Source organism: Protopterus annectens, chromosome 10.part0 (genome assembly GCF_019279795.1).
Source record: "Protopterus annectens isolate FY-2018-M chromosome 10.part0, PAN1.0, whole genome shotgun sequence".
NCBI lineage: Eukaryota > Metazoa > Chordata > Ceratodontiformes > Protopteridae > Protopterus > Protopterus annectens.
Window position 1 is genome coordinate 374,441,181 of NC_056744.1, and position 17,640 is coordinate 374,458,820.

General features: G+C 41.2%; 1 protein-coding gene across 1 annotated transcript in view; it reads right to left on the bottom strand.

The window, feature by feature from the left end:
• The window catches only part of DHX9 (DExH-box helicase 9), a 1,660,482-nt gene that overhangs the window by 986,587 nt on the left and 656,255 nt on the right, over nt 1-17,640 (bottom strand). Inside the window, exon 11 of the mRNA XM_044086769.1 lies at nt 4,786-4,927. Within this exon, the coding sequence (XP_043942704.1) occupies nt 4,786-4,927 (142 nt within the window). The remainder of the gene's footprint in view (nt 1-4,785; nt 4,928-17,640) is intronic.

Consider the following 17,640-nt stretch of genomic DNA (forward strand, 5'->3'; position numbering starts at 1 on the left):
AGGTCTGACAAAACTTGTGGAAGGAGATACATTTGTTTTTTGGGGGGGGGGGATGTAATACCTTTCCTGGGTGGTATTTTCTTTCCAGGATAGAAGTACCCTTTCTGGATAATGGATAGGACCCCATTGGTCTGTGGTGATGGATAGCCAGAAGGGGAGACAGTGGGGAAGGCGTGCAGAAAGTGGTAGGCGGGCAAGGCAGTCACGCATTACTGGGAACTCCTCTGTCCTGAAAGAATTGTCTGGGCTGAGGAGGTGGTGCAGTAGGTCTGGACATGGTAGGTCTTCTTGCCTCTCTTCTACTTCTGGAAGAGGAGGCAGCTGTCTGTGGAGGGTTATGCCTTACAAAAGTGGTTTTAGCAGGGTAGTTCCTGTAATACTCGGGGAATGGGGGACACCAGAAGATATTTGATATCCCGTAATTCTTTATTTTCCTGCAGATTCTTGAAGAGGTCTGCAGATTGTTTCCAAAAAGGAAATTGTGATCCAGAGGGGCATCCAAGATCTTGGACTTGAAGTCTTCTGGTAGATTCTAGAGTCTCAGCCAGGAATATCTCCTGAGGACAGAAGCAGATGCTGCAGAGCAGACAGATGCTTCTGCAGCATCGTAACTACATTTAATGGAGTGCCTGGCTACTTGCCAGGACAGTTTGGAGGAAATGTCAGCCTTAATGGGACTGTCAGGAGTAGAAGCCTGCATGGAGGAGGCTTGAGACACTAAGTCTAGACATACTTAGTCATGTGGGTCTGATAATTTATGGCTCTGAAAGCCAAAGTGGAGGACATGTATACCTTCTCTCATCCTATCCATATATTTGCTATCTTTTTCTGTGGGTAGGAGGGAGGCGGAAGGCAGCACTCTTATCAGGGGAGGTGGCAATCACAGCTGGGTCCGCCAATGGTGGTTTAACTAGGAATTTTTGGTTCTCTGGCACTTTACAGAATCGGTCAGGGCACTTAGGGGCCAGTGACTGGGAGTTTGGAGCCTTAGAAGCTGAATTAAAGGCATCCATGTAAGCAGGTAGAACAGGAGGGAGAGCCGAAGGGGAGGGGGGATTCTACTTGAAGCAGCTCAAAGAAACTCTTTTGGGTGTCAGTCATTTGTGAGGTATCCCATTTGAAATGGTCTTTCATCTTGGTGATGGTCTCAGCAAAGGTAATATCCTCAGGGGGGGAACCCCTTCCACAGATTCCTCATCAGGAGTATAATACGCCTGGGGAAAAGCAATCTGGGAAGTATATGAAATAGAGTCCTCTGAGGAAGAAAAAGAAAAAAACATGTTCTTCCTCCCTAACCTGAGAGGTCATGGGTGGGACTGAAGAGGCAGAAGCAGGCCTAGGGATCAGTAAAGGCAGAGCAGTGGAGGTTGAGGCTGAAGGCCTGCATGAGAGAGGAAGTGAAGGCCTGCCAATCTTGTAGTGATTCTGCAGAGGAGGAGGTATGCTTGGTTTTCTGCTTATTTTTTGCCAGGGTGGATGTAGGAACTGGGCTGGAGTCAGGTTTTGAGGTCAACACTTCCTAAGTCTGGATCCCAGTCGGAAGAACCACAGAATCTGGTTCGACATAGATGGTAGTCAGTGTCTGGGTAAGCTCCAAGGATGTGCCGGTCGGCTGTGCAAGCAGCTTCCTTAAAGGTCGAAGTCAATGGATCTGCCAGGTGCTCATCAACTCCTAGGATGGGCAGTTGATGAGGCATCTGGTAGTGAAGCGGCAGGCGCAGAAAGCCTGGGAATCTTGGCCTTCTTGCGCAGAGGTTCGGATGGGGCCTCCGATGTGGGATCCATTCTAAGGGCCAACTGTTTAAGGCACTGGTTTTCTAGGTAGAGGTTTAAAGTGGCCAAACAGCAGTATAGGATCTTTAGGCACAAATGACTGACAAACTGAGCAGGCGGAATAGCTGTGCTCCAGGCCTAAGCAAAAAAATACACCTATCATGGGCGTCTTTATGGGGTATCTGGCACCCGCATTGACACTTTTCCTTTACTAGACATCAGATAAAAGCTACAACAACCAAGCCTAAGCAATAACAATTGGCAAAACAAGAAAAAACAGAAACCCAATGGGTTACTTAGCTTTATCGATGCGACATCTGAGGAGCGATCGTACGATGCATAGGTAGTCTGCCACTGAAAGTTCTGAGGATTGTGCGTGCAGACGTCACATTTAAAGCCCCTGGTTTATGGCATTACATGCGACGTCCCACGCATGCTGCAACAGCCAAGCTGAAGCTTTTGTGTAGGAGCCGATTTACGAGTCACCTGAGGGCAGGAAATTCCACAACTAGAAAATTGCAACAAAGGAATAAAATGACATCTCCCTAACACACACACCCCCTACCTACCTCTTACCCACACAGCCCTACCTAACTACTTCTCACACACACATACCCCACTACTTCTCACTTGTCCATTCTTGGTCCGTAGTCCAAACATCTTCTGGAATCCAAATTCCGCGCACACGGAAGATGAAGACAATCGGTCGCACAGATGCAGAAGACTAAAACAGGTCACAAACACCCACTGCATCTGACTGACAAGACGCCAAGGGCATTCTTAAAGAATGCCCTTAAAACGTTTCATTTTCTTTTAATTTAAAAGAAAAAAAATCTCCTTTGAATATGTAGTTGACGCCACAACCAGCTGTCAGTGCCAGGGTGCTGGTACTGTGTAGTCACACAAAAAAGCCCTGTAACTAGTGAATGTACTACAGCTGTGTGAATACACTCACCATTAACAGATAAACTAAAAGGATCAGGGCTGCAGTATTAACCTTATCTGAGGAAAATAGCTAGAAGGTACATTTCCACCCTTCCCAGGTGAGTATAATGTGTGGCTAAAATAGCACTGCCACCCCCTTATTTTTGTGTAAAGGAAACAGCAATAAACAGTCATCAACAAATTTAACCTGGTGTCTGCAGGTCATAAATCTGTTCCCAGACTATAAAGCAGGGGGCTTACCTCTCCTGCCCCAATTACTGATAAGCCGGTGCAACAATTTCAAAACCTGCAAGAGCAGATTCTGTAGAAAAAGGCTAGAACATGTATTCAAAACTCTTCATGAGCTGAATGGGAAATAGAGAGGTAGCTGGTTTCCTTCCATGCAGGGTCTGATGTGGGAAAGATGACAATTAGTAAGGACAGACTAGAATAGCCTCTTTTCTTCTTACCCATCAACAGCATGAGTAGTTTCTAAAGGTCCTCTTATATCCTCTACCCACACTAGAGGAGATAAGCAAAGGGAAAGGTGGGTGGGAAGCTTATAATTCAGTGATGATCAATTTATTCTAACATTCTCTATCACTGGAAGCACATTTGATTAGCTGTATTATGTTCATCATAAGGCTCACTGCTTTAGTATCGCTTCTTATCCACGAGTACTATAACAGCTGATTATGCAAGTGGTAGCCTGGTCACAGATGTGGAGAGATGAGCACAGAATGTCAGAGGAAAGCAAGGGCAAACCTTCTCCAGTTCTGGAGTGGATGCCCAGCTTTTACTGCTTGCAGAAGGTGTGAAGATTAGAAAAGGCATTGCTTCAGAAGTAGCAATGGTGGCTGTTCTGGGAAGTGTGCTTTTCATTGCAAACCATAAAGAGAGTCCACAATGCAGTTACCTAACCATTTACACAGACCTCTAACAGTGTGCCTTGTTTACTTGTGTAAATAAAGAGCCGATCAGTCCCATCTCTGGTCCAATCTACTTTGTAAGTCGTACCTATCTGCAAAAAATTGCGAATGAGATTTTGCAAAAAAAGGGGGGGGGGCATAGCAGTGGTGGCTGTCTACAAGGTCACTCAACTTGGATGCTACTCATAAAAAAGCAAACTATTCCAAGACTTACCCCCCCCCCCCCCCCCCCCATGAAATACTGCATATGCTTCTTTACAACTTAGGGCCTTCGGCTCATATTCCCTTAGCAAAGGCTACAAAGAAAGGTTTTCTAGGACAAAAACCTGAGGATCACAGGAAAGGTTTTAAGTGAGTCACTGTCAGTATTTCCACATAAAAGTACAAGCACCAAAAAGGAGGACGAGGCCAGGACTGAGGTGCAAGGCCCACTGAAAACGGCTCAATTACAGAGTGATGAGCCAAACAAGGGACGTGGGGGAGACATGCAGAAACACCCGACAGCTGCACCTTCATGGATGTGTACAACAAACTACTGTGGAAAAGCTCAGCTAAGTAGTTGAGGACTCCAGGTTCTGTTACTGAACATTGCTGGATATTCATAGAATCATACCAAACAGAGAAACTTTTCTGTTCAGCCAAGTAGGATTTCCTTGTACATATTTTTCTGGCCTCTTGCAAAATGTCGCATACCTTCTCAACATGGTCCCAGCTGCCACATACAGCATCACCACATCTAAAAATCAGACAAATCTACCTTGGCCATTGTTGCTGGGTAACGTTCATCTTGTCACAATACCCAATTATGTGCGCACACAGCACAGTACCTTTAACTCCCTTCTGTAGAAAGAGTAGGATTCAGAAATATCTACCGTACTTAAATATAGACATTCTATGTTAAAAAAATTCAAACATTCTAAACAAAACATACATGTTAAAAGTGGTGCTATGACAAACGTGACTTCTTGACAAAGCTATTTCTGATTTTTTTTTTTTTTTTAACATATACAGATTTATTCATTATATATATCTAATATATATATATATATATATATATATATATATATATATATATATATATAGATATATATACACACACACACACATACACAGTTTTTCACATTTCACTTTATGCAGAAAGACATTAAAGACTCCTTACCAACAGTACAGAACATTATGCTGGCATGTGGCCTAGGCAGCACAGACTCAAATCTGACACTGTATCCACAACTCTTTCCTACTTCCTCACCACGCTCAAATGCCACACGTTCAGCCACTGAAACGGCACTGATTCTCCTAGGCTGAAAAAAGTAAATTTGGAAGGCAGTCAGTTTAAATAATGTCTAGTAAGCGCAAAGATTGATTTAAATTTGTTTGCAAAATTAAGTTTTAATGTTATTTTCAACAAAGAAAAGTTCTTACAACTGCAAATGACAGAATAGTTGTGTAAAATCTTACCATAACCATAGATGTCCTTCTCTTCCATGTTGCAGTACTCTAGTTGTGGGATTTCCTGCCCTCAGGTGACTCATACGTCAGCTCCTATACAAAAGCTTCAGCTTGGCTGTTGCAGCTGCATGGGATGGCACACTTAAGGCCATAAACCAGGAACCTTAAATGTGACGGCATGCATAATCTTCAGAACTTGAAACTCAGCAGGTAGAGTAGAAGGCCCAGCAGGAGAAAATGCCAGTGGTGTCAGGTATGGGACCCTGGGGTCCTTCTGTAGCATAGATAGGTCCAGGGTGATGCTGGGATGAAAGGAGAATGATGAGGGGGTTATTGGTGGGTGGGAAGGAATACTGCAACATGGAAGAGGACAGCTATGGTTATGTTAAGATTTTACACAACAATTCTATGTCCTTCTATTCCTATGTTGCAGTATTCTAGTTGTGGGAGAGTACCATAGCTTTTAGGTGGATGAGAGGGTGTTGGATGCAGACGAAGATTTTTCAAAGCCCTGTAGGATTGCCCTGGCGAATACTGCACGTGCTCTGGAGACTTGGTCTAGCTTGTAATGTTTGGTGAAAGTGTGGATAGTGGACCATGTGGCTGCTTCCATAATGGAAGCAGTGTCCTGACCTTTTAGGAAAGCCTTGGAGGTGGCCATTGCCCTTGTGGAATGGGCCTTTACTCCCACTGTTTTTTTTTTTTCTGTGGTGGGAGTAGCAAAGTCAGATGGCTTTCCTGATCCAACATGCAAAGGTTTGTTTGGAGCTGTCTTGCCCAATGCTCTGGGATGGAAGGAGACAACAGTTGTTTAGATTTTCTAATGGATTTAGTTTTGTCCAGGTAAACTCTTAGTTGCCTGTGTACATCCAGGGAGTGGAGTATCCTCTCTTCATTTATGGGAGAAAGAAAGAAGGTGGGCAGGTGGACAGATTGGTTTAGAGACAAATCATTGACCACCTTGGGAATAAAGGAGGGATTAGTTCTCAGGGTGACCCTGTCATTGTGGAACGTGGTGTAGTGGGGGCAAGCCATTAAGGCTTGCAGCTCCAAAATCCTTCTGGCTGATTTGACAGCCACTAGGACTGTTTTCCATGTACATATCTGAAAGGAAGCTGTCCCAGCAGGATATAAAGTGTGTTAGGTAAGCTTTTCCAGGATGTAGTTAAGGTCCCAGGGCGCAGGGATACTTTTTTTGGGGGTCTAATGTGCAACACCCCTTTAAGGAAGAGTTTTACGTCAAGCCTTGCTAGCAAGGGGGGATCAAGAGGCAAGCAGGCTGATATTGTGTACTTTCACTGAATAGGAATGTTCACTTTTTATCAGTTGACACACAAGAACTGGGGGGGGTGGGGTCAGCAATGTAAGGGTCCCTTCCCTTGTCTAGACACCACTTAGTAAATCTTTGCCATTTAGCTAGGTATGATTTTCTTGTTGGAGGTTTCCGGGCCACCCTCAGGACTGAAAGCACATCCTCTGAGTAGTGGTGTTTAAATGGGATCAAAGGTTGATCACCCACAGTGTCAGGGACATTTGCAAGTGTGGGTGGAGGAGAGTTCCTTTCTCTTATCAGGTCGTCCACCTTGTAGGGTAACTTGTAGTGATTGCCCTTGGCTAGATTGTGAAGTAGGGGGAACCAATGCTGCCTTGGCCAGTAGGGGGTCACTAAAGTACAGTTTTGTACCTACCATAAATGTAGATGTTAGAGTGTTCACACTGCTGCAGTCATTACACTTGGGTTATCCTGCCGTCAGGCGGTTCCCCAGTCGGCCTGAGTTCCAAAGTCTTGGTCCGGCATCGGTTGCTGTCACGTCCTCCCTGACGTCAGCGCGACGGGTATACAAGATGCAGCCGACGCCATTTTCTTAAGTTTTTCTTGCCCCAGATGTCAGGTGCCCCCAAATAGGTAGGCAATTCAAACTGCTAATAAAACATAAATAAGAAGAGCAAACAACAACTTTCAGTTACCAGCAAATACTCCCCCATAGGTAGTAAAGGGTTGAAGACCTAGGTATGTACCAGCAATGAAGTGGGGAAGGAGGGAGGGTAACCTGAACTGCAGCAGTGTGAACACTCGAACATCTACATTTATGGTAGGTACAAAACTATACTATGTTCATGTTACACTGTTGCAGTCATTACACTTGGGCAGAATCCCAAAGCTGAGGTAGGGTGGCTGGTTCTATAATGCATTAGGGGTGGCTATAAGGCTCTGCAGCACTGTAGAGGCGAAGCCAACTCTGGAATTAGAGTATAGAGGCAGATGGTAATGCTTGGTGAAGGTATGCACAGAGCTCCATGTTGCTGCTTCCAAAATATCCTTGGTAGGTACTCCTCTGAGGTAGGCCACTGAAGTGGCTGTTGCCCTGGTGGAGTGAGATCTAATGCTGGTAGGCACAGGTTTGCCATGGTGCGTATAGCAGAAACATATGCAATGCCCTATCCATTTGGAAATAGTCTGTTTTGAAATGGCTTTTCCCTGTGCTCCTGCAGCATATGCTACCAATAGTTGCTCAGATTTTCTGAAAGCTTTGGTTTTGTCCAAGTAGAAGCAAAACTGCCTGTGAATGTCCAATGAATGCAGTAGTCTCTCCCCTTTATTCTGCGGTTTAGGATAAAAAGTTGGCAAGTGAATAGTTTGGTTTAGAGACACTTGAAACTACCTTAGGCATTAAAGTACGGCTAGTTCTTAAGGACACCCTGTCCTGGTGGAAAATGAGGAAAGGTTCCACTGCCATTAGTGCCTGTAATTCTGAAACTCTTTGTGCTGATGTTGGTGCCAGGAGCAGAGCAGTCTTCCAAGAGATATATTTTAATTCTGCTGTGCTAGCTGGCTCAAAGGAGGTAAAGTCCATTTTTCCAAAACAAAGTTGAGGTCCCAAGTTGGAGTAGGTGCTCTACGGGGCGCCCTTATGTTTTTTGCCCCTCTGAGGTATTGTTTTAGCAAAGGATTAGAGAAAAGTGGTGGATCCGTGTTGTAATGAGCAGAGATGGCAGAGGTGTGGATCTTGATGGATGAAAATGAGAGGTCTTTGTCCAGCATCTCAGTCAAATATTGTAGTATCTGAGAAATGTTTGACACAAGAGGGTCAAGGCTGTGGGGGGCCTGGTTCCAGGCACAGAATCTCTTCCATTTATCCAAATAGGCTTTTCTGGTACTAGGCCTTCTGGCCTCCAGGATGACCTCCATAACAGCTTTGGAGAGAGGCATTGCTTGCTTGGCGAAGGTATCTTCCATGCAGCTAGGTTTAAGGTCTTTAGCTGGCTGTGGAGTATCTTATTGTTGTGCTGAGACTGATTATAACACACCAAAAAGTTTATTATAAAGCTTTCGGGTCTCACACCCTTCACATTCTACATTTAAACCGGAGATTAAAATCAAATCACATGCTTCAGCCCACCCCTTTACTCATTCAGCAATTAATTCTTAAAAAGACATGCATAAAAAAACTTTTAAAACACATTTAAAAATACAAAAATGAAGTACTCACTTATAAACATTTCTATTTTCAGCTCATTTTTACAGCAGAACAAATAAGTATTGTATTTATATTCCGTAACAATTCACAACTTCTCTCTACGTCTTTTAATCAAAACTGGCTTTAAACTAATGGCATTATTCAAACCAGGAAAACAGTCTGCCTGCAATCTAACTATCCATTCAAACTAAGTTCTAGAAAATTATTTGTATCTCCTTTTCTCAGACCTGTTTGCACTATATCCAATATTCTAAATTTAAAAATATGCTGCTCTCCCTTATCTTGAACATGTTTACTTAATGCATTTGTTGCAACACTTCTTGTATCAGTTTTATGTTCTATAATCCTTTCTTTAAGCTTCCTAGTTGTCTTACCAACATAGAACGATGAGCATACTGTGCAGGTTGCCAAATATACCACTTGTGACGTATTGCAGTTAGTCAGTGCTTTTATCATAAACACTTCTCCCGTAGTGGGATGTTTAAAGTAATCCATACCTTCATATAAGTCATTACAGCAAGAGCAATTATAGCATTTTCTTGTTCCTACTGTTGTCTCTAATTTAACTGTATTTAAAGTCTTTATAGCATAATTTTTGTTTTAATGTTTGTGAATTCCTATATGCATATCTTGGCCTTTCTCCCACTATTCTATTTCTGGCATAGCCATCAGTATAGGCCAGTGTCTTTCTATTATTTTACAAACACTATAAGTATTCAAATTAAAAGTAGTGAGGTACCTAACCACATTATTGCCCTTGTTTATATTGTCCTGATTTTTTATAAGTCCCCCTCTTAGTACTGGCCTATATCTATCAGCCCTTTCAACACCTCTTCATGTACCATACTTGTAATTCGTTCAGAATATCCATTATTACAAAATTCCTGCTTCATACTATTTACCTGTTCTCTGAAGTAGCTCTCTACCATATTCAATTTACTTATTCTTATAAATTGCGCCTTAATTATTCCCTTGAATGTGTGGGGGGCATGCATACTATTTCTGTTGATGTACCTTGAGGCATCTACTACTTTCCTATATACTGTAGATTCTAGTATACCTTCATTTTTAAATAAACACACATCCGAATAATTTATACTAATACATCCGAATAATTTATACTAATATTTGATGTCTCCATTTTAAATTTCAGAAAATGTGTTGATGTATTTAAATATTGTAAATATTTATTTAGCTCTAACTGTGACCCACCCCACAACAGGAAACAATCATCCACAAATCTTTTATAGAGAAGCACTTTCTCATTTAATTGAAAATCTTTATTCAGTACTACCTCCTTCTCCCATTCATACAAAACCATGTTTGCGTATGTGTTAGCAACTGGGGTACCCATCGCTACCCCAGTTAGTTGCAAGTATGGTTCTCCATCAAATATAAATACATTATGTGATAACACAATCTCAAGAAGTGTACAGATATTTTCTATTTCCCTTCCATTCATTTTTATTTCTCCATTCAAAAATTTTCGTACCGCTTCAACACCATATGCATTAGGTATAACGGTAAATAGTGATGTTATATCAAGAGTAACCATTGTATACTCTTTTGGCTCATACAGACTACACCATTTATACAAGGTGTACAAAAAATCATTAGTATCCTTAAGTAATGTGGAACACTTCTGTAAATACTTGCCCAATACATTCTGTAAATATTTAGAAATGGGTTCTGTGATCCATCCACCACCTGATACTATAGGTCTCAGTGGTGGATTTTCTAAGTCCTTATGGATCTTTGGAATACCATAAATTTGTTGTGCTGTGACAGCAGAAGTGGTAGTTGAGGCAAAATCCAAGGTGGTCCTTCTAAGTTTTTTAAGATTGGGTACCAGTGCTGGCGTGGACAGTCTGGTGCAATCAGGATCATCTTTGGCTCCTCTTGCCTGGCTTTTATGAGTACCTTTGGAAGAGGCAGTGGTGGGAAAGCGTATACTTTTAGGTTTTTCCAGCTGAATGAGAGGGCATCCACTTTCCATGCTTGTGGATGGTAACACCTTGTGCAGAATTTCTGTAGCTGGCAATTCCTTGGGGATGCAAACAGATCTATGTCCGGGCTCCCCCATTTCTGTGTTATCATTCTGAATATTTGTGGATTCAATTCCCATTCGTGGGGATCCATGATATTTCTGCTCAAGTCTGCCAGCGTGTTTTTCTCTCCTGGCAGGAATTGTGCTTGTAGATGAACTTGATAGTTTATAGCTGTGTTCCACAAGGTCATGGCTTGTCTGCAGAGGGGGGTAGGAATGGGTGCCCCCTTGCTTGTTTATGTACCACAACTGTGGTGTTGTCTGTCTTTAGTAGTAGTTGTCCTGGATGCAGCAGGTCCTTGAAAGCTATAAGGGCATTTTGTACAGCTAGCATCTCTTTTTGGTTGCTGTGAAGATGCCTTTGTTCTATGGGCCACTTGCCCTGAATACATTTTCCTGCCATGTGTACTCCCCAGGCGTAATCCGATGCATCTATTGTCAATGTCTGCCTGGCTGTGGGTTGAATAAAAGGCTGTCCCTTGTTGAGGTGACGAGCTTGAGCCCACCATCGAAACTCCTGCTGAAGGCAAGGTATTAGTGGTATAACGGTTTCTAAACTTGGACAGTGTTGAGACCATACACTCTTTAGGTACCATTGTAGTTTCCTCATATGCAGTCTGGCATATGGAATTAGTAGTATGCAAGATGCCATGTAGCCCAAGGCCTGCAGAATTTTTCTTGCAGGGAGTTGGGTCTTTGTTGCCATCAAATGAAAGTACTGAGTCAGTTGTCCTTGCTTGTCTGGCGTGAGATAAGCCATCTGGGCCATTGTGTTCACGCTGGCACCCAGGAATATTATCTCTTGTGAGGGCACTAGTTTTGATTTCTTTTTGTTTACTGTGGACCCCAGGCAACTTAACTTTTTTACAAACGCCAGATGTTTTAGGAGAATGTCCTTGCTCTCTGCTTGAAATCAGGCAGTCGTCCAGGTAAGGGTAAATTTGAATTCCTCTCTGTCTGCAAAATGCAATTACTGGTGCCAGGCACTTTGTGAAGACCCTGGGCGCAGTAGATAAGCCAAAGGGCAGTGCAGAGAATTGATAGTGCATTGGACCAGCTAGGAATCTGAGGTATCTTCTGCAGTTTTGTCTGATAGGGACATGCAGGTATGCCTCCTTGAGGTCCAAGGTCACGACCCAAGCTCGCTTGCCCAGCATGGGACAAAGCTGCTGTAATGTCAACATTTTTAATTTTGAAACATCCAGGTAAGTGTTTAGAGAAGAAAGATCCAGAATGGGCCTCCAGGGTTTGTCTTTTCTGGGAACCAGAAAGAGTCTTGAGTAAAATCCTTGTCCTTGTTCCTGTGGTGGTACCTTTTGAATAGCTCCCATGTTCATGAGTGCTGTAATTTGTTTTTGAACCTCTGCCCACTGATTTGGTGGCAGATTTGGCATTCCTTTTAACCTTGGCAGAGTGCGAAAGTGGGACCTGTAACCTTGAGATACGATATTAAGAACCCATTTGTCTTTGGTGATCATATGCCAATTGTGATAGAAGAGAGTCAGTTTTCCTCCCAAGGGGGCTGCCAAGAGAGATGTTTGGCAGCTGTAGTGGGAAGTCATTGGGACTGTTTAAGGTTGATGCCCGTCTTCCCCTTCTCTCTGACCTGATGCACCCCATTGTCGAGGCCTGTAAGGACCTTGTGGCTGACCTCTACCTCTTGGACGTCTGTATCTGCCCCTGTGAGGTCTGTCCGTAACTGAAAAGGACGGATTCCTTGTTGGCCAGTTTCTACTAAATCGAGGAGGCTGAACCTGTAAGAAATCCTTCACTCTTTGCATACATTTTGCCTTATCCTCCATTTTCTTTAATACCTCTTCTGACTTAACTCCAAATAAGACATCATGCTGCAAAGGTGCATCCAGTAGTTAAGCTTTAACATGATCTGGTAACGTAAGCTCTTTTAACCATGCATGTCTTCTAATGACAGCCTGTAACCGCTGCTCTACAGGAGGCCTCTAAAGAATCAAAACCACATTGCAAAGTATGTTTTCCCACTTGTTCAGCAGCATGCAATAAATCCTGCATTTCTCTAAAATTAGGAGGATCTGTACCTGGAAGCAATTTTTGTTTCAACTTAGACATCAAAAATTACTATTTTAGCATGTGAAACTGGCAATTTAAGTATACACATCATCCACAATATCTAACACTGGCGGAATAGCAAGGGGTCTGTGTTGAGGTAATAGGAATTCTCTCAGCCTTTTCTTGGAGTCTGAGTAATCCTGGCCTTCCCAATGGGAATGCTCCCTCATGGTGTGTAAAATTTCCCCAAAGGAGTAATCCTCTGGTGGAGAGGCTGATTGAATTGATTCCTCAGCATCAGAATCCTCATAAGGGGGTAAAGAATAACCTAGGTCTGAGGATGAATCTGAGGAAATGGACACTTGGTCAGATGAGTCATAGTCTTGTGTAGGCCTTTTATCAGGTGGTGGATGGGACCCCCTGATCAGAGTGATTAGGTCTTCGGCCATTTTGAGCATTTGTTTCTTAGGCATGGAGGCCTGTCCTGGAGACTGTTTCTTTGTTTTTAAAGGAGGCTTAGACTTAGAAGAGGGTTTAATGCTTAGCTGAGTAGGTCTGAAGACACCCTCTGAAGCTGAGGGTTGCTCAGGTACTCCGGATCCCTCAGCAGGGTCGGTTTCGGTAGTCTGAAAAACTTGTGCATCCGAAGGCCCAGCCATCTCCAAGAGGGAGTCGGAGGCAGCCTGTGGTTCTGCAGAAGCGGTCGCCAGGGGCTGCAAAGACGGCTCGCTGAAAACCGGAGAACCGGCGACTGGCCTAGAAGACTCTTCGTCATCAGTTTTGGGCCTTGGGTGCCTGTCCTTGTCTTTGCGCTTTTTGTGAATTGCGGTAGTCGAAAGTGCCGACGGCATGGTGTAATTAAATTTTCCGCCAAAGTAATGTCGGGCAAAATCTAACAGACGTTTAATAGTGCACTTGTTAAACCTAGCACAAAACAGACAACCAGTGACGTCGTGGTCTGGGCCCTAGGCATGGGATACAATAAGAATGGAAATCCTTAGGTATTTGCTTCCCACCAGAAATGCAGTTATTAACTTTTACTGACATCGGTCTGAGGCAAGAAAAAGTTTCCCCAATGGGGTACTTAGCTTTGTAGAAGACTTTGGTTCTGGATTCGGAATGAAAATCTCAGGAGTCTGCCGACCGGCACTTGCCAACTGCTTTTGCTTTGGGCACCGTGCGGCAAGAAAGACTGAAGAAAATGGAGTCGGCTGCATCTTATATACTCCTGTCGCACTGACGTCAGGGAGGAGGCGACAGCAACAGACGCCGGACCAAGCCTTTGGAACTCAGGCCGACTGGGGAACCACCTGACGGCAGGATAACCCAAGTGTAATGACTGCAGCAGTGTAACACGATGAACATCACGATTTTTGGTTTGTCCTTCCAGAGTTTCAGAAGGACTTGCTGAATCAGTTGGCCTGGGGGGGGGGGGGGGGCAAAGAATCTTCCCCTCCCAGGAGATGTTGAAAGCGTCTACTCTCAAGGATAGTGGGGAGTACGTCTTTAAGCAGGTCTGCAGCTGCCTGTTCTGGGGTGAGACAAACAGGTCTATATGAGGAGTACCCCACCGGTGGACTACATCTGGGAAGACCGTCCTGGTCCAGCATCCATTCTTCTTGTGGAGAGGATGTCCTGCTTAGGAGATCTGCTCGCTTGTTGTCCTGCGAGGGGATGTAGGTTGCCTGCAGAGTCAAGCTGTGGCAAGAGGCTAGATCCCATATAAGGAGGGGTAGTCTGCACAGCTATGTCTTTGTCCCTCCCTGTTTGTTGAGGTACCACATTACAGTGGTATTGTCTGTTACTATTAGAAGAACCAATCAAAATTCAAGACAACAAACTGAAAAACACTAAAAAATGCAATGGAGCTGGTCGCTGTCGTAGTAGTAATCCAAAAGAATAAGTAGCAATGAACAGTCCGTAATATCCAAATAGCGTTTATTCACGTAAACCACAAAAATCTCCTGAGCGCTTTCGTTTGGCTCCTGCCAAACTTTTTCAAAGACAATGACACAACTACGTATTTGGTTAAATACCAATACGTAGCAACAACAATTAAACAATTAATGTGCAGCATATTATTAACCTTTAACGTGCTTGACACATTTTTTTTCTTTTAAAAACGCATTGTAAATATAAGAATAATAGAAAATACATGACAGGAATGGATCGTTAAATGAATAGATGCACAAACCTTCTAACTAAACATGAACGATATTTTCATAATACATGAACAATATTTTCATAATACATGAAGTGTTGGGACACAACTGTACTTAACCTAAATATGTATCTAAATGTATACTGTATGTATTTTTAGTTATTTGTCTCTAACGATATTAATTAAAAAATAATAAGTTAATATTGAACACATAAATAAAACTTAATATAAAATGTGTAACAATTATAACAATATTTCATAGAAATATAATTATGTAAACATACCCTCATTCATTTTGAATACATAAGATATACTAATATATATATGTATATATTTACACTGTGTATATACTCTAAAATTATAAATTAGTTTATACATAAAAACTCTAATAGAAATGTGTATGTGTACAAAAAATACATATGAAGATTAGTATAAACATTAAAAATATTGTATGAAAGTTTATAAAATATTTATATGATTAAAAATATATATATATATGATGTGTACATGAAAGATGCACATTAGACAATTCTATTAATCAAATTTACTGATACAGTTTATAGTTACCTGGATAAAGATTTTAATTTTAAAATACTGCTGATAGAGGTATGATTATTCATGCCTGGCCAATTGTTGGAATTCAATCTTAATTGCCATTAGAGTTCATGTTTTTCTAACAGTGGTTGTCATGCCCCCCCTCTCACATCCTGATTTAATACATCTAATACAATAAACTTGAAATTGTGTTCAGGATAGAATTTTACGTGTTTTGCGAGGGCATTAAATTCATTATCATCTCTTATTGCCCTCACATGTTCACTTATACGTTCCTTTAATTTCCGTTCTGTTTTACCCACGTAAAACATAGGGCAAAATTGACAGAGGGCACAGTATACCACTTTTTCAGTTGAACAACATGCTTTATGTTTTAATATTATCTTATTACCTATAGTTATATTATTCGTTTCATAAACATATTTACAGAATTTACATTTCCCACATCTAAAAGTTCTCCCTACTTCATGATTTCTAGTCATTTCAAACATATGTTTTATATTCCTACCCCTTTTATATACTATTTTTGGTTTGTCATCCATTAAATTATGCAAAGTCATATCATTCTTTATAATTTGCCAATTTTTATTCATGACTTGTCTAATGGTATTGCTATCCATACTATAATCTGTAATGAATGAATTTCTAAAATCTTTTTTATTATTACATCTTAACCTATTTCCCAGGGGAAAGTCCTCCAAAAATTCATCATTTTCAGTAGTAGGTCCAAAAAGTTGTTCATTTTGTGATCTAAACTCCATGCATGTGTCAACCTGATCATCTATTGAACTCACATTTTTGTGTTCCAGTAATGGTCTATAAAAAAATTCCTCTCTTCTTTACAACCTCTCCCATTACCTCAGTAATTAAATAATCCGGGTATTCTCTGTTTTCGAACATTTTAGATAAACACTGGCATTCATCAATAAAATCCCCCCATTCGCTCACCATCCTTGCAGCCCTCACAAATTGACCTTTTATTACTGCCTTTTTCTGAGGGAAAGGATGGCAGCTACTATAATGTAGAAGAGTGTTACTATACGTCTTCTTACGGAAGATTTTCGTTTTATATTTTCTTTTCAATCTATCCTTTTCTAACATGACATCTAAGTAAGCTATTTTATTGATATCATAACTCATAGTAAACTTTAAAAATGATGTTGTCCCATTTAAAAATTCTAAAAATTCATGTAATTGTTCATTATTTCCTGTCCAGATGATAAAAATATTGTCCAAAAAGCGGAGATACAATCTACAATACTTAAAATAAAGGGAGTTAAAAACATGGTCATATTCCCACATGTACATTACGGTATTGGCATACAATCCACCGCATGGGGATCCCATCGCTACTCCCTCTTTTTGTAAGGAAATATTTTTGTTAAAATATATAAAATTATTCCCAAGTACTATATCCAATAATAGTTCATGTAAATTTATGATATTTTGATTAATACCTTTTTCTTGCTAAGTATTGAACATATTAATTCCATCACTATGTGGTATTGAGGAATAAAGATCTTTTACATCTATAGTGACCAACCAGTCATCTTCATGATAATCCAATGTATTTAAAATATTTAGAAAATGCCAGGAGTCCTTTAACAAGTGCTTCTCTGAATGAATATAATTCTTTAATTTGTTGTCTATGAATTTGGCAATTGGATACGTAATAGACCCCCTGTGCATCGACAATAGCCCTAAATGGTGGACATTCAATACATTTATGAATTTTTGGAACCCCAAATATTACTGGGGTTCTCGGATAATCCATATTTAAATAATTAAATTCATCACTGTTTAAATCCCCATCTATAAATAAATCATGAATAATACCTCTAATTCTTCTATAAGAGGTATTTTTTTCATTAATTGAACTTAAAGAATATGTTTCACCCTCCAAAATGGTCATCATTTCATGATTGTAGTCACTAATATTAAATATTGTAATACCTCCGCCCTTATCAGGTGTAATAAATCTCACAGTATTCATATTTGCCATGCAAGTCAAAACATCGTTTTCCTGTTTTGTTAAATTATATTTTGTATTACTCCTGTTATTATAGATATATCTAAAATCCAATTTGCATGCCTTTTCAAACCTCTCTATCGTTGGATGTAATGGGGGATTGAAGGAACTTTATACATAAAATGGTCCCACTATTCCATCATTGTTTTTGAACATCTGCGAAAAATTCAATTTTCTAGTGTAGATCTTTAAATCTATAATACTCTGCACCATATTCATTTTCCTGCTAGGGACAAAAGATTGTCCATGTGCCAATATTTCGCAGATGT